This window comes from Mustela nivalis (genome assembly GCF_964662115.1).
Source record: "Mustela nivalis genome assembly, contig: HAP1_SCAFFOLD_462, whole genome shotgun sequence".
In the NCBI taxonomy this organism is placed as follows: domain Eukaryota; kingdom Metazoa; phylum Chordata; class Mammalia; order Carnivora; family Mustelidae; genus Mustela; species Mustela nivalis.
The window spans coordinates 331,108-355,515 of record NW_028136194.1 but is presented as its reverse complement, the minus strand read 5'-3'; the positions used below and the strand labels follow the sequence as shown (position 1 = coordinate 355,515).

The following is a 24,408-nucleotide window of genomic DNA, read 5'->3' as shown; positions in this document are numbered from 1 at the left end:
CAAACTCCCCGCCAAGCAGAAAGCCTGATGCAGGACTTGATCCCAGACTTCAGGACCACGACCTGAGCCAAAGGCAGTCCCCCAACCAACTGAGCCACCCAGGCACCCAAACATAACAAATTCTAAATCCATGGACCAAAGAGTTCATACTGATGACTGTCAGGTAAGAAGACAGGAAGACAGACATAGTGTGTGCACAGAAAAAAGAAATGTAAGCACTGGGAATTATCAAGCTCATGACAGTAGACACAAGATGCCCAAAAGTCTTGCTTTTGCTTAGAATCTTGAATTTTATCATTGGCAACAAATACTACACCAATTGTTTTTCCTTTAACAGGCTTGCTTCACTTCTTTTCAAGAAAATACCTGCCAAATATCCTACTTTGAATAACCAAATTTTGTCTATTAGTCATTCTTTTAACATGGAAATGATACCTTATGAAAAGAGCAGCTAGTGCAGCTCACAACCCAAACAACTGCACAAGTGCTTCACCTTAAGATAACCATCATACTTCATTAGGTAAAAGTGTTTTGGGGGATCTCCCAATTTCATAACACAGAATACTAAAAAGATGTACACTCCAAAGTCAAGCTTCAATAAGATTATTTTACTTTTCATCATAAGTGAAACTGGATTTTTTTTTAAAACTGTGAATGCAATACTTAAGAAGAATATGGTAACCATACTAATGCACTTTGGTGCAACTGCCTTAATTCAAAACATACCACTGCTTACACACCAGCATATAAATGTAACACAGTGGTGGGGGGACATATATACATACATATACACATACGTGGGGGGGGGTGTATAACAGGAGGAAATAAAGCAAATAACTGTGAAATAGTTTCATTTTATAGACCTCTAAAAGGGGATGGGGACCCCCTAAAGGAGCTCAAACCACACCTGGAGAAATGTACTACAGCATGTTTTGTATTATAAATCTATGCTCTGTTTCAATGTCAGGTTATGCTACAGATCATTAAAATGTCTAAAATGTTTCCTAACACAAAAGAAAACCAGATAGACATTATGTATAATTTTTAAATTTTTTTAATTCCTGAATTTAAACATTATAAAATCTGTTTACTATTAAATACAAAATACATAAGTTAAATTTCAACACTTAAGCATTTTCCTCATTGTGTAAAGTAAAATATTAAAAAAATATTATTTAGGGGTGCCTGAGTGGCTCCAGTGATTAAGTATTCAACTTGATTTTGGCTCAGATTGTGACCTCAGGGTCATGAGATCAAGCCCTACATCGGACCCTGAGATGGGTGTGGAACCTGCGATCCCCTCTCCCCCTTCTCCTTCTGCTCCCCAACTCTACTTGTTATCTTTAAAAATACATCATTTTTAAAAATAAAATTATTTAACTGAAAACATTCTCCACTGTGAGGACTGACATCTGTTTCAGTCTTTATTCATTTAACTTTTTTCAAAACCACCCTCACATGACTCTAAGATGGGTGTCTTCATAAAGCTGTACTGTCATTCACTGTCATGATTTTTTTTTTTAATGATTTTATTTATTTATTTGGGAACATGCGCAGGCATCTCCCCCCGCCACACCACCCTTCCATGCACAAGCAGGGGGAAGAGCAAGGATATCAAGCAGTCTCTGTGCTGAGAGCAGAGTCCCACACACACAGTGAGACTATGACTTGAATGGAAACCAAGCACCAGAAACAAAAACAATCAAACCAAGCACCAGACACACATAAACAGACACATAGACACCCCTGAAAGATTTTTGAAGTACACTGTTCAATACCTTCTCCCTGGAGAGGTTTTCCAAACGAGAAGTTAGACCACTTATTTCTTTGTCTTTCTCTGCCAACTGAAGCTGAAAAAAGAAATTATTAATCTTTTTCACTATCTACTCTCTCCTTACACACCAAGAATTAAGTCTATACCATTCTATCAAAATTGCTATTACCACAGCCATGTATTTTTCTTGATGTATTTCTTTGACATCTCTAGGTTACTTCTCATTACTGACCAACTTCCCTTACTCACACGATTTCTCTCACAATATCATCCTCTCATGATTTTTTTGTGTCTGCTTCTTCTTCACAATTAGAAATGAGAGTGTTCTCCAAAGTTTCTTCTTCGGCTTCCCACTATATTCCCCCCAAAACTCTTTTTTCTATGCCTTCACGACTATAATCCCCAGGGGAAAAAATCACAAGTATTAACTCACGTGGCACTTATCTTTCTTCCCCAAGTTTCAAACCTGTCTTTTTAACAGATGGGTGACATGTTTTCAGTGTTCTTTCCACACTTTAAGGGCAAAAGGCCCCAAACCTTCTTTTCTTACTTTTGTTAACAGGTATTACCAATCTCAGAGTCCACTGTGACTGAAAACTAGGAAGTGTTGTAACACTTACTCCTCCTTCTTCCTCCACTCCCCAACATTTTCAGTCTCTTAATTCATTCATTTTCTTAACCACATTATGAATACAAACACAAACTTATTTTTCAATTATTTTTCCCTAAGGATGCCTTTCGAAACTTTCCTTGATACACTCATGTCTTGTTCATCAGATAAGTCATCAGATAAGCACGCAAGGGGGTGCTCTTTCCCAAGTAATTCTGAAACTACTTCTAATTTTCTTACCTTCAAACACCTTCCCACCTATAAAATCCTCTCAGGGTTACCCAACTGTTTTCAGAAAGACCTAATATAGTTGGGTACCTTTGCTCCTAGGGAATTCTCAGGAGCACACAGCACCCAAGATCCATTTTAGGACCCCCAAAACTGTGGCTTTGATCTAGTTTTTAAGTCCAATCTATTCCACCACAGAAATTAAAGTCCTATTACTCCAGACTGCCCAAAATTTCCAGGCTATGCTGCTCTCCACTTTTCACCTCCAAACTTATATGAATGTTTTCCAATCTGCTTAGAGTAATGCTTCTTTCTTCCCCTTCCCTCCAGTTTGGTCTTTTAAAGGCTGGATTTCTTCATGCTGAACTCCTAAATATTCCACTGGAAACAGCCCTATGATACCTCATTAATTAGACTTACCATTCATCTAAAACATCATCCCATTTTGCCTTGGCTAGTGAATATCTGTTCTAAACAGTACAAAATAAGGGGAAGGGCACTAAATAAAAAGCTATGCACTTATACCAGCTGCATAATCTATAATGTTTAATTTGGATGCTCACTTTTATCAGGAACTAAATGAACTAAAAAATAAAAACATTAGTTTCCCACAGGATTGCAGGTGATTATCTGGGTCATGAATGTCAAAGAGTTCTGAGTATCACTATTCTACTTCTAACAATCCCTATTAGATTATAAACTCTGAAAGCATACACAGCACTGTGCCTTACTTATTTGATCACCCACGTAAGAGCTAACATAGCGCCTGCTAGCTCTCTCTACATAGCAGGCTTTAATTTTACTATTTTTTTCTAGTCAATATGCAAAGATAAAAGTTCATGTAAATTCAGTATTCACACTTAATAAATATTAAGGGAAGCAGCCAGCCATTGAAACAATATCCACAGGGTTCTCAGAAATGATGATCTCATGATTAAAAGTTTGGAATTTTCATTCTGACAGTAAATGAAGATAAAGAAGAACTACCAGTAAAATTACCTATAATGTGCCACCTTCTTCTGCCCTTAGGGGGAAACCTAAATTCTCAGTGCCTTTAAGAATACCACATTTAAAAATTAGATCGTAAATACAATTAGCTATAGTATAGCTAAGTTAAATCATTTAGAACTTCCTGGTCTTTAGTCACACACACAATATGCATATTATAGTTACATAACTATTTCAAAATATGTTAACATTATACTTTATTCCTTAAAACAAAAATATTTTCCTCCTAATTGGCGGAAACAGCCTGCTAATTTTTTTCTGTCTTACAAATACCATTTACCATTTGGGCTTGTTTGTTGCCTAATGTTACACTGGCAAAAATAATCTTAATTAAGATTGTATCACTTTGCAGTATTTTTTAGGATCACAAGTAACACATCTGGTGATCACTTAATAACTTTTACATAAATTTTACTGATCATATATTACTATGCTCCCACAAAAATGTAAAGACCCTCATTTTACATACACGTTCATGTTTGTTTCTAAGTGAACAGAATAATGAAATGATCACGTTTCCTTAGAAACTAAGCATGATTTTAAAATATAAATTTAAATTTTAAATTTTAAAATTTTAAATTTTAAAATATAAATTTAGCACAGATCTAAAATATAATTTTAATTAGCCAACTGAGTACATAAAAATTAAACCCACAATGGCAATGCACAGGAGTATTTATTTTCTCAGCTCACCGTTAATTGGCTAAATACACTCAACTTAAATACATAGTATATTTTTATTTATACACAAAAATACAAATTCCAATTATCTATACTGAAACTGTCCATTAGATTGGTAAAAATTAACATATTCGCAACAGTACCAAGTACACTGTGGTTCAAGCTATACAAATACCAAACTTACTCTGTAACTGTCCTCTACTTCAGTTAATGCTAGTTTTACACTTTCAGCAATCTTCACTTGTTCTTTCCATTTCAGTTCCATTTTTGCAAGTTCATCAGCATACTTACTGCATTTTGTTTTCTCATCCTAAACGAAATTAGCATAATTACCAAAAGATTTTAAATCCAAGTAAAACCAGTATCTATATAAACATATTTAGATGTGCTGAATGTTTCATTATAACACTGTTTTGGGTTTTTTTAAAAGATTTTATTTATTTATTTGACAGACAAGAGATCAGAAGTAGGCAGAGAGGCAGGCAGAGAGAGAGGAAGGAAAGCAAGCTCCCTCCTGAGCAAAGAGCCCGATGTGGGTGCTCGATCCCAGAACCCTGGGATCATGACCTGAGCCGAAAGGAGAGGCTTTAACCCACTGAGCCACCCAGGCACCCCTCATTATAACATTGTTTTAACAGAGTAAACACTGAAATAACCAAATGTTTAAAAAATTAAAAAAAAAAAAAACGAAAAAAGCAAATGTCAGTGAAGATGAGACAAATCCTTTTAAATCTTTGAAACTGAACAGTATATATTTAAAAGAACACAGATCTACAAATTAACAAGTAAAAATGTCAAGATACATTAGCTGAAAATAGTATGCTGCAAAAACCAGAATATATAGTATAATCCTATTTTTAAAAAGTTAACACAATTTTTTATGATCTCTATATAGTGCTGTGTAGAAAAACATAAAGTATTAATATCTCTTATCTCTTGGAATCAGGATCATGATGGTACCTTTTACCATCTTTATTCTTTATTTCTATACTGCCATAAGATTTCACAACGGGAAGAAATAAAAACTAGTATGATTATAATGACAGCTGCTTCCAGACACTGGAATTTCCTGACCAAGATAATCTCTAGGCTGACTCTTTTTTCCTTTTTTAAAGATTTTATTATTTATTTGAAACAGAGAAAGAGAGCAATCACAAGCAGGGGGAGTGCTGGGGGAAAGGGAGAAAGCAAGTTCGGGGCTGAATAGGGAGCCCGACACCGGGCTAAATCCCAGGAACTGGAAATCATGACCAGAGCTGAAGGCAGACACTTAAAAGACTGAGCCACCCAGGTGCCTCTAGGCTGACTTCATATACACCACTTCTCCTCTACAACCCAGAATGTTACAAATCATGACAAAAGGGTAAATTGGGGAATTTCATTTTGAATGTCTTATATTCAAAGTAAAAGTTTAAAAATAGGCTTTAAGCAATACAACTGAGGAAAAATCTTTAACAAATGCTAGATCAAGTTAATATCCATTACAATACACACCATACATCACACCACACACAAAAATAAAATGAAACAGACCTAAATGTGAAATACCTGAGACTATAAAACTTATAGAAGATAGGAGAAAATCTTTACAAGTTGGATTAGGTAAATATTTCTTAGAACAGAATGGAGTGTGCTTAAGATTCATTCTCATTCATTCATCTTCGTGTTCTTTCTCTCTCTCTCTCTCTCTCTCTCTCTCTCTCTCTCTCTCTCGGGGCGCCTGGGTGGCTCAGTGGGTTAAGCCTCTGCCTTCAGCTCAAGTCATGATCTCAGCGTCCTGGGATAGAGCCCTGCATCAGGATCTCTGCTCAGCAAGGAGCCTGCTTTCTCCTCTCTCTGCCTACTTGTGATCTCTGTCTGCCAAATAAATACAATCTTTGAATAAAAAAATAATAAAATGAACTCAATTTTTAAAATAGCAAAAGATCATAACTCTCCCAATAAAAAGGAATGAACTATCAATATAAGCAACATGGATAATTTCAAATTAATTATGCTGAAAGAGGACAAAAAAAAAAAGCATAAACCATCCAAATGAATTTACACAAACTGTACAAAAGGTAGGGCTGTGGGGGGAAAACACCTTGAGGAAATTTTTAACATTAGCACATTTTATCAATAACATTATAAAATGACATTTAAAAAAATATTCATCTAGAATTATTTCAGATTTGATGAAAAAAGTTTAGTCCCTTACAAACAACTACTCCAAACTCAAGGGTAAAACTCTTCTAATCAATCAATTCTTCTACAGAAGGAAGGATCCTCTGAAGCAACAAAAATGTTTAAAATTTAAAGGATTTGGGGCACCTGGGTGGCTCGGTTAAGCATCTGCCTTTGGCTCAGGTCATGATTTCAGGGTCCTGGGATCCAGCCCCATGGGCTCCCTGCTCCCTTTCCCCATCCCCTATTCATGCTCTCTTGCAATCCCTCTCTCAAATAAATAAAATCTTTTTAAAAATAAAGTTTAAGAGATTAATTATTAAAAGGCACTGACAAAATGTTTTAAATCAATCACTACAGTAACACTGAACTCATGTATGAACTTCATTCTATAGTTCTAAACATCCTTTCCCTCTCTACAGGCATGGAGAAACATACACAAAAAAATGAACAAAAATCACCCATACAAACACAAAACACCTTTGCCTCCCTTCTCCAAATCAGGCATAAATGAGAAGCATTTTCTCTTTATCCTTTAAATACTCCAGGAGTGAACCCTACCAGTTGCAAAACTGAAATGAATGAAAAATACAGTTTAAAACAGTCAAAACAGTTAACATCATGAAGGCAATAGCTCATCTGATTAACATTCTCTTTTTCCACTTTGTAAATCTGGTTACTTTAAGATATCCTAAAATTCTTTGCTATTACAGTAAATGTAAAAAAAAAAATACTTCCCTTTATGAAGTTCCAAGTTCAAGGATATATATTCAATGTGTCCTTATAAGACAACAAACAAAAATAACCAATCTCAATTAATCACTTGCCCAATACCAAGAAAGGACACTAGGTCAATAAAAAATTTTAGGATCATGATTTTACACACAGAGCAGATACAGAGAACAACCCCCTTTCATCATCCCAAAAGAGAAACTAAGAGGGCACCTGGGTGACTAAGTCAGTTAAGAGGCAGCCTTCAGCTCAGATCATGATCCCAGGGTCCTGGACTGAGCCCCTGATGAGGCAGCCTGCTTCTCCCTCTCCCTGCAGCTCCCCCTGCCTGTGTTCTCAGTGTCAAATAAACAAAATCTTTAAAAGGGGGGGGGGGACTAAGTAAATGGGTATGGGGAGGAGTGGTGAACACACCCACAATTTAAAGAAAAAATCCAAACAACAAAGTCATTATATCTAATAAATCTTTCATTTACAAGAAAGCTAGCTTACCTGCAAGAGTTGTCTACATTTATTGTATTTTTCTGTTTTGTCAGCAATTTCTTTGGTCATTTCACAGATTTGTCCCTTTGTTACCATGTCAGAATCTGTCTCAGCTACTACAAGGCAGAAAATATTATAATGAAAACTTATTTTTGCCCCTTATATTATCCTCCTGTTCAGAATGACTTAAAGGTTAAGTATACTGTGAAACAAATAGAATACTAAAGGAGAAAAATATTTGAGAACATCTATTCATACACTTTTTATATGTTTGGCCAGAAACAAGTTCATATTCAATAATGAAAGGATCATTATTGTTTAATTAACTAAAAATAGTTCTTAAATGGCACACTTGTTTTCATGTAACTGAATAGACAGGGTAAGTAGAAAGCCACACTCTCTGAAAAAATCACTTTAAATCATTTTTCTAGTCCTTCATTACTATTCAAGTCTTACTAAGTAATTTACACAACACCACTCTAGATGCTACAGAGTTTGTACAGAAATGGGAAGTCAGGATCTTATTCTACAGTGGCTGAATATAATTAAATATTTAATAGCATGGGAAGTTTACAATACATTTAAAAAGTCTAAAACAGCCATTACGCCAACACTATAGAAGGAAGTGTATTTTTATATACTCTAGTGCCGACTTTCATCATTGTCAAATGTTTAACCTAAGGTGAAAAAAAAAAAAAAATCAGGCCAAATGAAAACCTAGAGTTAATTCAAATTTTTCATGTTGTTTATACATTCACTATGTCTTTCTAATCTGTTCTCTAAATTAATAAACTAATAATAATTTAATTTTTCCAACAGGTAACACTAACCAGAAAGTACCCTAATGATCCAAAGAAGTTTAAAAAAAAAAAAAAGGTAGTAGTAGCAGCAGTCATTAAAAAAAAATAAGACCATCAACAGGGGATTTATTCCCCCCGCAACAGAACCGTATAATTAAAGTTCCATAAAAATTCCATAGATTTTAGTGGGCTATTAATTAAAAATTCAATCACTGATTTTTGTCCTATAGCCTAACTGTTGCTATAAGCATCTAAGCTTACAAACTGTAGTTCATTTAATACTTCTGAATATTCTCAGGAAGATAAATACTAGGTTCACACATTTTGTATATTTCACATGCATGACTTTCTTACTTTTAGACTCCTACTTTATCACTGCCTTAATCCTCTCACAAGAATTTTTAGAAACTCCCTTATACCTGGAACAAGGCAGTATAAATAAGTATCAATACTTGTCAAGGCAGAACACTACATAAAAAGGTCTGAAAAATTTTTACCGGCAGAAGGTGGTGGCTTTACATCTATAGGAGAGGCAGTAGTAGCTGGGTCTGTGTTTATAGAGGCATCATTCACTTTTTGCTGACTCCCAATTTTCTTTGTTAAGACACTGTTGCTACTGGCCTATGCAAAATATTAACAATAAATTATTACAGGAGTTGTGTTTCCTTCCATCAGTAATTGCCATAAAGAAATCCTGAAAAGTCCACGAAGCCGGTATTGTCTTGAAGACCAACAAAAACCAAAGGTAACACACATCATTTTACTAACTGACTTAAATGTTACAGAAGAGAAAACCTTTATTTTGGTTTTCCTTGTCAAATCATCAAAACACTACCCCAAAAAAGACACAGAAATCTCCTAGGTCACCTACTATAAAGTCATTAATATACTTAACAGGCCCCAAACCCAAACCCATACATGTGGTCAAACTCAAAAGCCTTTCTAGTTTACTACATCCATTTCTGTGAGCCACCTGGGTGGCTCAGCTGGTTAAGTACCTGACTTCAGCACAGGTCATGATCCCAGAGTGCTGGGATTAAGCCCCATGCTGGGCTCCATACTTAGAGGGGAGTCTACTTCTCCATCTGCACTCCCCCAACCCACTCATGATCTCTCTCTAATAAATAAATAAAATCTTTGTTTTTCAACCTGAGCTGAAAACAGACACTTAACCAACGGAGCCACCCAGGCGCCCCTAAATAAGATCTTGGGGGGAAAAAAATCATTTGTACCATATAGAATACAAATAAAACCGTGTTTACAATAAATTTTGAGAACCTCGTATCAACTACAGATTTTAAATATGTTTCTCCACTTCCAGCATTCTATTACATAGCAAACCTTAAATTAGGTACAATTTAAGGACCCACATTAAAACACGCATCAGAACAGAAATAATTTCTTCTTCATTAAATCTGCTTACCCACTCTCAAATGGAATATAAAACAACTAGCTAACATTAACTCTTCCTAATCTAGTGATTATGAATAGGATGGAAGAACCCAACAATGAAAACTGAGAAAATATCTATTACCCTGGGGATAACCAATGGTGAACCACACTGAGGACAAGCATCACTGTTGTAAGGAGCGATCCAATACGTATAGTTTTTAAGTGAAGACATTTATCAAGAATTTAGAGGGAGGGGCGCCTGGGTGGCTCAGTGGGTTAAATCGCTGCCTTCAGCTCAGGTCATGATCTCAGGGTCCTGGGATCAAGTCCCACATTGGGCTTTCTGCTCAGCGGGGAGCCTGCTTCCTCCTCTCTCTCTGCCTGCCTCTCTGCCTACTTGTGATCTCTCTGTCAAACAAATAATATCTTTAAAAAGAAAGAATTTAGAGGGAAATGGTCAAGTAAAAAGGACCTCCCTCCTGTTTTCTTCTGCCTGCTGCTATCCTTGCTTCCTTTGTTGGTTTTCCAGCAAATAAAAACTCCAGATCAAAAAAAATATGTATCATTACAATATTAGACCAAAGACTTCAAATCAGACCAATGACTTCCAATCAGCAGAGATAAATTTTATCCAAAAGGTTGATATTTAGAGTATTATAAATCTGGGGGCACCTGACTGGCTCAGCTGAAAGAGTATATGACTCTTGATCTCAGGTCATGAATTAGAGGCCCATGAGGGGTATAGAGATTACTTACAAAAATGAAACTTTAGAGTATTATAAATTTGATTTGTAAACAAAAATAGTGATAAGAGAAGTATCAGATATACATTAAACTGTCCTTACTGATTGGTCTGAAAGTTTGTTTATTTGTTTTTGGAGCCTCTGGCACTCCTTGAATTTTTCTTTATAATGATCTGCTGCCATCTGAAGACGAAGTTTCAAATCTTCAACTTCTCTTCTCAGTTCATGTTCCAGTGTATCAGTCTTTTCCTATGACAAAAATACACACACACTTCCGCTTTAAAAAAAAAAAAAAGTTAAAAATCTCCTATCTCATAATGTAAGAGTAAATCCCAACTTCATTTTTGCTTTTTTCTGGCTTTTAATTTTTATTTGTTTTAGAGTTTTGGCAACAGAGCTACATTAGCTCCTAATAAACCCAGCTTTATATTCTTAGGACTAAGGCTCATTAAAAAACTAGAGAAGAACAATCTACCTCCAGAGGAGTAAGTATTACCCTGTTAAATAACCATAATACCACTTTATGAAGCTAATAAATAAGAAATTCCAAACAAAGCAATATATAACTGACATCAGAAAGTTTAACAATAGAGCAGTTCTTACTAACCATTAGGCATTAGCCTACCTACATTTTCCTTAAAGTTACATTAATTTCCACTGAAGAAGTTATAATGACTAAATGAAATGAATAGAAATTTAAATTTCTGTGTAAGGAATCTGACCTATTATGACATACCTATTAAGCTTGTAGTGAGTTTTTGATCAAATGAATAATCAAAATTAACCCACTTTTACCTGGTCTTTCTTCACAGAGTTCAGTTTAAGTTCTGCCACTGCATCAGCTAACTGCTTTTTTACTTTCTCATTTTCCAAGCGTGCAGTATGCAGATCTGCCATTGTTTTATCTCGCACATTTACAGCATCACTAAGTTCTTTAGCCAGAAAGACAACTTCTTGCCGAGTTGCCTGAACCTGCTCCTCTGCTTTACGAAGTTGCTCCTTTAAAGAAAAGGTATCCTCCTGAAGAAAAGTAGATAAATATATTTACAATAAAACCATTAAATTAAAAAAAGAAGCAGAAACCATTTTTAATATTTCAACACATCCAAAATTTTAAATTGGTTTTTTGTTTGTTTTTGTTTTTTAAGATTTTACTTATTGGGGCACCTGGGTGGCTCAGTGGGTTAAAGCCTCTGCCTTCAGCTCAGGTCATGATCTCAGGGTCCTGGGATTGAGCCCTGCATCGGGCTCTCTGCTCAGCAGGAAGCCTGCTTCCCCCCCCCCCCCCCGCCTGCCTTTCTGCCTACCTGTGATCTGTCTGTAAAATAAATAAATAAAATCTTTAAAAAAAAATAAAAAGATTTTACTTATTGACAGAGAGAGAGATCACAAGCAGGTAGGCAGAGATAAGAGAAACAGGCTCCTCGCTGAGTGGAGAGCCCAACGTGGGCCTCAATCCCAGGACCCCGAAATCATGACCTGAGCCGAAGGCAGAAGCTTACCCCCTAAGCCACCCAGGTGCCCTAAATACTGTTTTCTACTCATGACTTCGATGAAGCACATAAAACTATAAAAAACATAAGGACTCTGTGTTACAGTCCCCATTTAACAACCCAATGCACTCAGTATCTCTACCACATTAAACACACGTAAACTGAAGTTCAGAAGTTAAGCAACGTGCCTGTATTTAAAAGCCCTGGCTTAAATGGAAATACAAATGAAAGTTCCTGTCCCCAAAAATCTCTAAGAGCTGGAACTACTGACCCTCGTTTTTTATGATTACCAATAAAAATAATTTCAGAAGTTCTCTGTAATTACAAAAATTCTGGTTAAAAGAAGTCTCCTATTAGCTAACCTAAAACATACCCAATGTAACATTAATATACCATCACATATCATTATGAAAACAGGACAGAATTAGAATAAGGTACTGGGAAAATGAAAAGTAATTAGCCCCTCTTAACAAACCTAAAAGTATCTTTAAAAAGTTAAAACTGAGGGGCGCCTGGGTGGCTCAGTGGGTTAAGGCCTCTGTCTTCAGCTCAGGTCATGATCCCAGGGTCCTGGGATCAAGTCCTGCATTGGGCTCTCTGCTCTGCAGGGAGCCTGCTTCCTCCTCTCTCAGCATGCCTCTCTGCCTACTTGTGATCTCTCTCTGTCAAATAAATAAAATATTAAAGAAAAAAAAAGTTAAAATTGATTTTTAAAAAAAAGAAAAAAGAAGGAGGGGCACCTGGGTGGCTCAGTCAGTTCAGCATCTGCCTTTGGCTCAGGTCATGATCCCAGGATCCTGGGATGGAGCCCCATATTGGGCTCCCTGATCAGCGGGGTGTCTGCTTCTCTCACAAAAATAAAATTTTTAAGAAAAAAAAGAGAAAAAAAAAGGGAAAGAAAAAGAAAAAGTTAAAATTGCCATTCCTTTAATATTAGGACTCCAACAAATCCAGTTTATTCAACTTTCCTATTTTTATCTCTGTACTAAAAACAACAAACTCAGAAAAAGTGCAACCTATTCTTGGGTTTTTAAATTGTTAGCTCCTGGGCACCTGGCTGGCTTAGTTGGTGGAGCACATGGCTCTTGATTCTCAGGACAGTGAGCCCAAGCCCTTGTTGGGCATGGAGCCTACTTAAAAAATAAATAAATAAATAAAAAGAAACTGTTATCTCCTTAGAAGGAAATGACTATGTAATGCTGAAGTGGAGGAAATCTTTGCAGATATGATATTAATAGATCTATGTAAATATCATCAGTTTCTCTGTCAAAAGGGAAGATAACAAAAAACCAGAGGAAATTGTTTGGAATATATTTTTTTAAAAGGTACAATAATACTCTGATAGAAATACACTTTCTAATCAGTAAGGGAAAAATTCTCCAAGCCGCCCCCCACCCCGTCAAAAAAAAAAAACAAAAAACAAAATTGGGGAATGGCATGACTGTGAATTATTATTTTTCTTTTTTTTTTTAAAGAAATGGCCAGGGACGCCTGGGTGGCTCGGTGGGTTGAGCTGCTGCTTTCAGCTCAGGTCATGATCCCAGATTCCTGGGATCGAGTCTGACATTGGGCTCCTTGCTTGGCAGGAAGCCTGCTTTTCGCTCTACCTGTGCCTGCTTGTGCACTACCTCTCTCTCTCTCTCTCTAATAAACAAATAAAATCTATAAAAAAAAAGTGATAATAATAAAAAAATGGCCATTATGCCATTATGCATATAGAAATATACTCAACTAAACAATCAAAGAATTGAAAATAAATACCATTTTATTTCAACTGACAAAGATTCAAAAACCAGAATAATTCCAATATTTGACTGACTTTAGGGAAATTAACAATTATAAACAAGTGGACTATGTACCTGGTAAGCAGTATAAATTTTCTTATCAGAGTTTTGCAACATGCACAACCTTTAAAAAGCACATTAACTTTTGGTCTAGCAACTTTATTATGAGTTTCTAAGAAATGTATTTAGCTTTACAGGGATGCAGTATGATTATTAAAATGAAAAAATATTAAAAATAGAAAATATGTAATATAAGAATTTATTATAAATTCTGCAATATATCCTTTATACAATGAAAGTCTCTGTTCCCATTACAAACATAAGTATATACAATGCTGGGGTATTTTTTTGAAAAGCTATTTAAAAGTAACTATGAAATTTATTCTGGTATGTACATATGCCTACATAACTGTACAAGGAGGTTTACTGCAGCACACTTATAAAAGCGAAGGACTATACACAACTAAAAACAACTACATACTACATGGCTATAAATAAAATAAGGGATACTATGCAGCTGTTAGTGAACGAGGAAGATCTACATGGGTTCTCATACTCCTACAGAATGTCCAGACACTCTATAAAATTTTTTTAAAAGGTTTTGTTTTTTTTTAAAGATTTTATTTATTTATTTGACAGAGAACACAAGTAGGCAGAAAGGCAGGCAGAGAGAGAGGAGGAAGCAGGCTCCCTGCTGAGCAGAGAGCCCGATGCGGGACTCGATCCCAGGACCCTGAGATCATGACCTGAGCCGAAGGCAGCAGCTTAACCCACTGAGCCACCTAGGTGCCCTAACACCCTGTCTTTAATATAGCACATTGCAGGGCGCCTGGTTGGTTCAGTGGATTAAGCTGCTGCCTTTGGCTCAGGTCATGATCTCAGGGTCCTGGGATCAAGTCCCGCATCGGGCTCTCTGCTCAGCAGGGAGCTTACTTCCTGCTCTCTCTCTCTGCCTGCCTCTCTGCCTACTTGTGATCTCTATCTGTCAAATAAATAAAATCTTAAAAAAAAAAAAAAAAAAGACAGGGTGTTAATCATTAATTCTAAATGTGATGCACAACTGCTGTTTTAGGTGTTACAGTAATTATATCTGAGTATATTTAACAGTAAACTACTGCAAATGATGTAATACTCATTCACAAGGGTTAAGAAATAAGTCAAAGTAAAATTGCCCAGTGTAGTATCACCCAGCCATTTAAAAAAAAAAAAATGTTCTTAGATCTCCATGAACTGATGGTGGAGTAATTTTTTTCAGTTTATATTGTTCAATATTTAAAAAGCAAGGTGCAAAAAGTATATATAGCATGGCAGCTTTTTCCTTTATTTGAGGAAGAAGGGAATATGGAGGGATGGGGTAACTGGGTAATATAATAAGCACTGGGTATTATATAAAGACTGATAAAGCATATACCTCTGAAACCAATAATACATTATACGTTAATCAATTTAAATGAATTTAAATAAAAAATGTTTAAAAATTGAAAAAGAAAAAGAAGGGAATAGAAAAGTGCCTGCACATGCACATGTTTATTTTTTTTTTAAGATATTTATTTGACAGAGAGCTCAGAAATAGGCAAAGAGAGGAGGAAGCAGGCTCCCTGCTGAGCAGAGAGCCTGAGGCAGGGCTTGATCCCAGGACCCTGAGATCATAACCTGAACTGAAGACAGAGGGTTTAACCCACTGAGCCACCCAGGTGCCTTTGCACATGTTTATTTTTGTGGAAGGAAACAGGATAAACTGGAAACTAATGAAAATGTTTACATATAGGTAGAAGAAAGGGTTTTGTTTTTTTTTTTTTTAGGAAAGAGACAGTGAATTTTATTATAAGTATTTCCATTTTTGAATGATGCAATTATTTAACAGTCAAAACACAAAATTCAATCAAAAGGTTAAGAGAATAAAAACTAATCTTAGAATTAAATACTAACAAAAATGTATACTGTGTAAAAATTCATTACCCATTAATATGTTAAAAAGTTTATTCAAGTAACTTTGAACACAGTACTATGTACATCCTTACTGAAATAAATTCTTAGAAAAAGGATTGGGAAGAACTTAATTTAATAGACACACTGTTGGGAATGGCACTGGTGTAACATTTCTGAAACTACTGGTGTATATAACAGGGTAAAATACATGAATATATATATACAATGATGTTTTGGAAACAAAGGCTCTCACACTGAAAGAAGAGATAAATATGGAATGGAGGAAGGTAAGGAAGAACCCTAAAATACCGGATTTGAACTGAAGAAAACCATATAAAGACTTTAAATGTCTGTCCAATGGAAGTACAAAGAAGTAATGACCCCTAGTAGCAACAGGATCCAGTATAAAAATATCAAAATTCTTATCTGGCTTCAAAATAGCATTCCCCACTGAAAAAAAAAAACAGGGCTCCTTAGAGAAATAAATGTCAGTACCAGGTATGGGTCAGAACCTAAAGCTTAATACACAGTTGTTTCACAAAGCCAAGAAGTATTCAAAACATTTACGAAAAAGACAGAGGAGTTGGGGCGCCGGGGTGGCTCAGTGGGTTAAGCCTCTGCCTTCGACTCAGGTCATGATCTCAGGGTCCAAGAATAGAGCCCCACATTGGGCTCTGTGCTCAGCAGGGAGCCTACTTCCCCTCTCTCTCTGCGTCAAATAAATAAATTCTTTAAAAAAAAAAAAAAAAAAAAAGATTGGTGGGTGCGTGGCTCAGTCAGTTAAGTGCCCAATTCTTGGTTTGGCTCAAGTCATGGTGTCAGGGTCCTAAGATCAAGCCCCACATCAGGCCTTGTGCTCAACATGGTGTGTCTGAGATTCTCTCCCTCTTCCTCTGCTGCTCCCCCTCCTAGTACATGTACACAATCTAAAGCAAATAAATAAAATCTTGAATTTAAGGGGAATTAAAAAAAAAAAAAGGTCTGAACAGCTCCACCCAGCTAAGTATGGGATAATTTGGGTATGAAAAAGAGTAATAATGATGATGTACAATATACTGAACAAAAAAGAATCCCCAAGTCCACAGTAATATGAAAAAAGAGAGAGGGCAGCAAAACCTCATTATAAAAGTATACATACTAATAAATGGAGAAGAAATGATGTAATTTTTTAAACCACCATTTTGTAATCATTAATAATAACTGATAAAGGTGAAAATCATCAAGGATAAAAAATCGCTGGGTGAAAGGCTACTGGGGAACAGGAGAGTCACATGATCTCTAAGTATTATCCTACATATTATTCAATACAAAGAGGGGGAAAAAGCACCAATATGATGGTTTCAGGCAAACATAACTTTAAACAAATGATTAAACCTAACATCAAGAACGAAACTGACATTATATGTCTTTTGATAACACTGCAACAGAATGTACAAAACATCTATGCCTTTTCTTTTTTTTTTTTTTTTTAAAGATTTTATTTATTTATTTGACAGGCAGAGATTACAAGTAGGCAGAGAGGCAGGCAGAGAGAGAGAGGAGGAAGCAAGCTCCTCGCTGAGCAGAGAGCCCGATGCGGGGATAGATCCCAAGACTCTGAGACCATGACCTGAGCCGAAGGCAGAGGCTTTAACCCACTGCCACCCAGGCGCCCCTCTATGCCTTTTCTTGCCAAAAAAGGTTTCACCTGAATCCAGCCATGAAGAAATGATAAATAAATCTGGAGCACAGACCATTTTCTCAGACAAGTCTGAATTCTTCAAAAAGTATCAAGTGTCATAAAACAAAAGGTATAGAGAAGCTATTCTAGATTAGAGCAGACCAAGAACACAGTAAATTGGGTGATCTTTATTTCCCCTGGGCCAAGAAATTTTAAAGGCTATACAGAAATATATTTGGGACAAGTTGAATGTACTAAAACCATATACAGGAAGGAAATATTATCTTATGTTAAATTTCTTAGGTATGTTAATGGCTTGATGGTTATACAAAATAATGTACATGCTGATAGGGAGACATGCTCATGTATTTAGGTTGTAATGTTGAATGCCTCCAGATTTGTACTTTTTGAAAAGGCAGGCTTGGGGAAAGGAAAGATTAAAAATAAAAACCACTCAATTGCATACATTTAACAGACACACGTTTTACACTCTTCAGATACACACTGCAAAAATACTTACCTTACTTGAGGTTGTAAGCAAGAAAGCCCTTTGCAGATTTTCCTTTTCAGCCAAACAGAACTGCAGCCTGCCAATCTCTTCCTTGAAATGAGTAATCATGCTTTCTTTGTTCCCATCTAAATTCTTTAAAGTCTGGACCTCTGACACAAGCTTGGTATTTTCTATATCCGTATTCTTCAGATGTACCTGTAACAGTGCTTGAGATGTCAAGAATACTCTAACTCAATAACCTAAGCTACTCAAATTTCAAACTACCATTGTTTATCTCTAACCCAAAAATGATCAAGGAACCAGAAGACTTACTAGACCAGGAGTCAGGGGACCCAAGTTACATTAAATGACTAGCTAATAAACAGAAACAAAACACAGTCTAAGTATTTTTTTCCCACAGAGATTACATCTAAGGTCTTAAAACATTACCTGATCTCTAAAGTTTTCTCCTCTCATTTAATAAATTTAAGTTCTCTTCTAAAATGCAAACCAATTTAGTTGTTCTTTTGGAGGAACAAATTATGTTATAGGTATATTCAGATATGAAGGCATGGAGAGATTCTGGAAAACTGAAGGGGTACATTCAAGAACAACATCTTAAGCAATATTTTTATTTTGAGAAGTCTTGTCATTTACTTCCTATGTCCCTAAAAATACATTTGATTAACCCCACTATATTAATTTTCCCAGGAACTTAGGCAGCACTTGCTAATTTGCTCATAACAGATGCACAAATCAAATTCCATAATTGAAATTATAAAGAGTACAGATACCTAGTTTCCACTATAAAGAGTATTTTGCTTTGGTTAAGAGTACCAGAGAGAAATAAATTAACATACTACTTGCACTTGACCTCAATAATGAATGCTGAAACACTAAATCCTGTTCACAAGGACAGAATATAACTCCAGATTCTCTGAGGTGTCACCAGTCAAGTCCTTTACGGCATCACTTTAAAAACACTATCTAATTTTAATAATCCTCAGATCAAGAAAGTGTTTTATCTATTACTCTAAATTCTGACAGGACAGAGACAGATCATATGCTCTAGAGGGGCTAGAAAAAGAAAGATATAAGCAGTCTCTCTGAATATATATATATATATATATATATATAAACAATCTGGAAGGGAAAGCCTGTTTCGGAGATTAACAATTTAATATGAGGTCTTATCATATTCAGTAAGTACAGTCTCCTTGCCATAAAAAAAAAAAAGAAAGAAAGAAAGAAAGGAAGGAAGGAAGGAAGGAAGGAAGGAAGGAAGGAAGGAAGGAAAAGGAAAAAATAACCCCACAAAACAAAAATCTCTAAGGAAGTTTTGCTTCCCATTTGGGGAATACACACATACAAATGAAATACTGTTTAGAGCGCTGGGAGGTTGAAGGAAAATATATTCAAATGGAAATTTCAATGTCAATTTGATCCCAACTGATAAAGCCTATAGAAAACTGGAGATATTTTCAAACCATAGAAGAATAAATCCCCAAGACACCTCATTCTATCCCTTCCTTCCTTGCTGCCCACTCTTTTATAAAGAACTGGTCACTCAGGTATAAAGCAAAAACACAAAGAGTCTGCAGAAAGTGAAAAACAAACAAGACATAAGGAATAATTTAGAGCAGTAAAGGAAAAATGCTCATTTACCCTAAAATGTGCTTGCCAACCCTCTACAAAACACAAGAAGTCCTATTCTCATAACAGAAAGAAAGAAAAACAGGATGGAAAGATGAAATCCTTAGGGATAGGTCTCTTTCCAAAATAATTCATCCTTGCATCATTCATTACACCTCTCTAGCATCACTGGTTTAACCTAGGACCTTCCTAAACCCTTTCCACTAACTAGAATGCCTTCAGAATTAATTTTATTATTGAGCTGAAAAGACTGAAGACAATTATCTTATTATCTCCCTCTATGCTAACAGAAAGCAACATGGAAAGCAATTATCCATGGAAAGAAATAATGCTCAGGTCTTTTCCTAACAACAAAACGGAAATTATTCTCACTGAAATTCATTGTTAACATTGAGTAAAAAATTATGAGAGATGCCAATTTTCACTTAGTTTAAAAAAAAATGCTTTCTAACTTTAAAAAGCTGCATTTAGGGTAGTTTGCAAAGACACTGTACAAATGGTAATCCAATTCCTTCAATTTCTCTAGATATCTCTATTATTTCCCTTTTTCACAAAATCTTGCTCAAAAATCAAACAATATTTTGGGGCATATTTTCTTAAAGGGTCAAATCATCAATCATCCATCCACCAGAGCGGGACACTTGAGTGGCTGAGTCAGTGAAGTGTCTGCCTTCAGCTCAGATCATGATCCCAGGGTCCTAGGACTGAGTCCCACATGGGGCTCCTTTCTCAGAGGGGAGCCTGCTTGTCCCTCTGCTTGCTACTCCATCACTATTTTTCTTTGTTTTGGGAGTGACACACACACACACACACACACACACACACACACACCTTGTGGATAAGCTATTCAAGAAATAAAATGGAATGGGGGAGGGGGCGCCTGGATTGCTCAGTGGATTAAACATCTGCCTTCGGCTCAGGTCATGATCTCAGGGTCCTGAGATCGAGTCCCACATCGGGCTCTCTGCTCAGCAGGGACCCTGCTTCCCCCTCTCTCTCTGCCTGCTACTCTGCCTACTTGTGATCTTTCTCTGTCGAATAAATAAATAAAATTTTTTTAAAAATAAAATAAAATGGGTATAACCTGTGACATACAAAACGCCCCCATCTATGCTCTCTGCTCTAAGTTGCATGGTGGATTCAACATTTTATTTTTATCTTCTAAAAAAAATCCCAACACCACCAAAAATAAAAAGGAAAAAAACAATGGGCAATGTAAATCATATTCTAGTTTCTACATGCAAACTCTAACTATCAAATACTGAATATATAAACAGTTGTATGCTTTTAGCTTTAAATATATACCACAATACTGTGTCTCCCTTTTCTATTATCATCAAGTGACTAAATCTACCCAAATAATACTGACTTAACTCAGAATGTTCTTGAAATTCCTCATCTGGAATTGCCTTGGTGACTACTATAAGCCACTTAAGATAAACACTTCTCAATTTACATCTACAGCATTACTGGTTATTAAGCTAACGATACTATTTCAGAATCATTTAAAAAAGAAAACTTTCAAAAAGGTGAAGATTTGTTAACAGAGAGAATTTTCTTTAAAATGACATTCTCTGAAGATTATTCTAAAAGTCAAATTCTAGAACATGATTATCATCACTGAAATTAATGTTCTAAGATGTTCTTAAAAGGGGAAAACAATAGGTTTTATATATTCTGATAAACAGGCAGGTATCCTGTTACCATTAAACCTGACTTATTATGTATTACCTGCTAAGTAAAATACAAGCAAACTCCCTGAAAACGTTTAGGGACTATTCACTATAGGGTAGGATTTTTGTTGTTGTTGTTGTTTTCTTTTTTTCTTTTTCTTTTTACAATAGGGTAGTTTTAAAACAGGTCCCCAAATCCCTGGATACTTCCCCTCCGTGAAGCCCAACTCCCTTCTGTTTAAGTACTGGCTGGACCCAAGTGACTAGCTTCTAATGAATAAGATAAAGCAGGACTAATCTAGAACTTTGGTAACTAGGTCATAAAGTATACACTAGGACTTCCTCCTTGCTCTCTCTTGGACAGCAAGGACAAAGTGGCATCCTTGTTGCGAAAATATTCAGGTGACCACTGAAGAGGCCACTGAAGAAGCCTGTAGCTGACTGTGGCCCTTGCCAACATCCTGAATGCAACTGACCAAGACACCCTGAGCCAGAACCATGCAGCTAAGCTGCTCCCCAATTCCTAACCACTAAATTTCACAGTAATCTGTTACACAGCGATAGATAACAAAGAGAAATGAAGAAAGAATAAACTACCTTATAAAGTTCCTTCTCATCCTTTTCTGTCTTCAACTGACACTCCAGTTGTTCTCTTTCATATTGTGCCTTCCTGAGTTTATCCTTCAAACTGAGTTAAAGTAACGTTAATATAGACAAAAAATTTTCATTAAAGCATTTTTGAAATATGTAAGCATTTTTTAAAACCATCAGAAATACCTGTCTAATTCAGTTTCTTTTTCAATTGCTTTATGTGTCACTGACACAATATCTTCCTCAAGCTGGAGAACTTTGGATGCAGCATCATTGTATCTCTTCTTAAACTCTTCATTTTCCGTTTTTAAACTTTGTGATACTTCAACAAGATCCTAAGAAACAACAAAATTTCTGAGAAACAATCTCTAAAACAGATTTGCATATCTTTAAGAAATCTATGTATTCTCAAATTGTTAGTCCCACATTTGTCCCTTCTAAAGCTTATAAAACTAAGATTAAAAACTAAACCTTAAACTGAAACATATATCCAATTTTTCATATAGCAAATCAAACAATTATTAATTTCTTTTCCAGATTTCTCCTACACCCTGTTTCTTGATTTCACAAACTTCTCCACCAGAGGGCAGGCAACAAAAATGAGAGGACAAAAATTTTTAATTTGTCACTTTCATTTTTGACATCTTGTTTCTCAATGCTACTCTAGTGACAAGTGATACCACCACAGATAACACATTGTCACAAAACAACAAAAAATCCTTCTTCTAGTACAGATCATTAAGTACCACCAATAATTATACAAAGCACTAAGATACGCAACTGAAACAATGTTCATAATGATCCTGTCACTGTGACTCAGAAGCCTGAATAAATATCCAAAGAAACTAAAATGAATAGTAGTAAATGCAATAAAAAAGTATTCCTATTTAAAATAGAATATTCTACTTTCAACAATTTAAAAGTTTTTTTTTGTTGTTTTTTTTTTTTTTAAAGATTTTATTTATTTACTTGACAGAGATCACAAGTAGGCAGAGAGGCAAGCAGAGAGAGGAGGAAGCAGGCTCCCTGCTGAGCAGAGAGCCCGATGCGGGACTCGATCCCAGGACCTTGAGATCATGACCCGAGCCAACGGCAGCGGCTCAACCCGCTGAGCCACCCGGGCGCCCGAACAATTTAAAAGTTTTAAAAATATTAACACATCAAGACAATTAAGTAACATACAAGAACTTGGTCAAGCTCCTTTCTAAACCCATTTTATGATATGTAAAATGAATATAATAAAGCTTATTCTTCCTAGTTTATAAAATCGTGAGAATCAAATGTAATAGTGCACGTGGAGATACTTTGTTATAAAAAACTAGACATCAAAGAACTGATAAATTAAGGCAACTTGTTGTTAAAAAATTATTTTAAAACTTCCCAATTATGAAAGTACCACCCACCTAAACAACAGAAGCTAAAGGAAATCATCATTCTTACAATTTAAATCTTTTTTTTTTTTTAAAGATTTTATTTATTTATCAGAGAGAGAGAGAGAGAGCAAGCACAGGCAGACAGAATGGCAGGCAGAGGCAGAGGGAGAAGCAGGCTCTCTGCGGAGCAAGGAGCCCGATGTGGGACTCGATCCCAGGACGCTGGGATCATGACCTGAGCTGAAGGCAGCTGCTTAACTAACTGAGCCACCCAGGCGTCCCTCTTACAATTTAAATCTAACAAATGTTATACAGTATTTATAAGCCATTTCAATTTTCATGAAGTAACTCAGCCAAATTTTTTACTTATAGGTGAAGTATTACTTTAAATATATTACTAGAATATGAAAATTGCTATGTTGCATCTATACTTCATTAAAAATCCCATCACAGTAAGGGTCAGATACACGCTCTTGGTTTTACTTTTGCTCAAAGCAAATCTTTCCTTACTAAATTTGCAACATTAAAACTAAATGCTTTTCTGATTCCAGTGAAAATGCCCCAGAAATAAATAGTATTTCCTCTGCTATAAACTGTTGTCAATATCCAATGACTCCTGCCAATGTGACACATTTTTGTCTTGGTGATTTATAAAGATAGCCAGAGAGGTTTCTAAATAGTTTTTTAATTTTGTACTGTTATTTTTACCACATGCACTTTTGGCACTACAAATAGGCTACAGATTTAATCCAGGTTATTTCTTCCTACAACAAAGACTAGATTGCGTACAGGTAAAAACTAGTTTCTAAATCTGTAATTAATGAAGTTCTGTAACAGGTAAACAGTATTCTAAAAAATGTATGGGGCAAGAACTAGGGATGATTCATAAGTAACTAAATGCAAAACATGAACTTAGTGCTTTATCAATGAGCCATTTAACTCTACAGTGAGTCACTAATTTTAATATAACTTGACGGACTTAGAATCTTTGCCTGGTACCCATAAAAGCACCTAATTATTTTCTCCACATCCACACCTATTTTCTAATAGCATGAAAATGCTAGAAATTATCCTTCAGGCCTCTAGTTCTCATGTTTGAAGCATAGCATCTCAATTTAGCTAAGTCTTTCTTAGAATGAAAATCACAT

At 35.7% G+C, this 24,408-nt stretch overlaps 1 protein-coding gene across 4 annotated transcripts in view; it reads right to left on the bottom strand.

Annotated features, from left to right (window-relative positions):
* Positions 1–24,408, bottom strand: part of TAX1BP1 (Tax1 binding protein 1) — a 79,602-nt gene that overhangs the window by 21,842 nt on the left and 33,352 nt on the right. For 2 of the 4 annotated variants that reach the window (XM_082749995.1, XM_082749997.1), the window contains exons 6-14: positions 22,074–22,222; positions 21,894–21,984; positions 18,001–18,186; positions 11,410–11,634; positions 10,717–10,863; positions 8,977–9,100; positions 7,689–7,795; positions 4,486–4,611; positions 1,779–1,850 (exon numbers count right to left, since the gene is read on the bottom strand). In XM_082749995.1, coding sequence (XP_082606121.1) covers positions 1,779–1,850; positions 4,486–4,611; positions 7,689–7,795; positions 8,977–9,100; positions 10,717–10,863; positions 11,410–11,634; positions 18,001–18,186; positions 21,894–21,984; positions 22,074–22,222 — 1,227 coding nt within the window. The remainder of the gene's footprint in view (positions 1–1,778; positions 1,851–4,485; positions 4,612–7,688; positions 7,796–8,976; positions 9,101–10,716; positions 10,864–11,409; positions 11,635–18,000; positions 18,187–21,893; positions 21,985–22,073; positions 22,223–24,408) is intronic. The other 2 variants (XM_082749996.1, XM_082749998.1) reach the window with 1 other exon arrangement.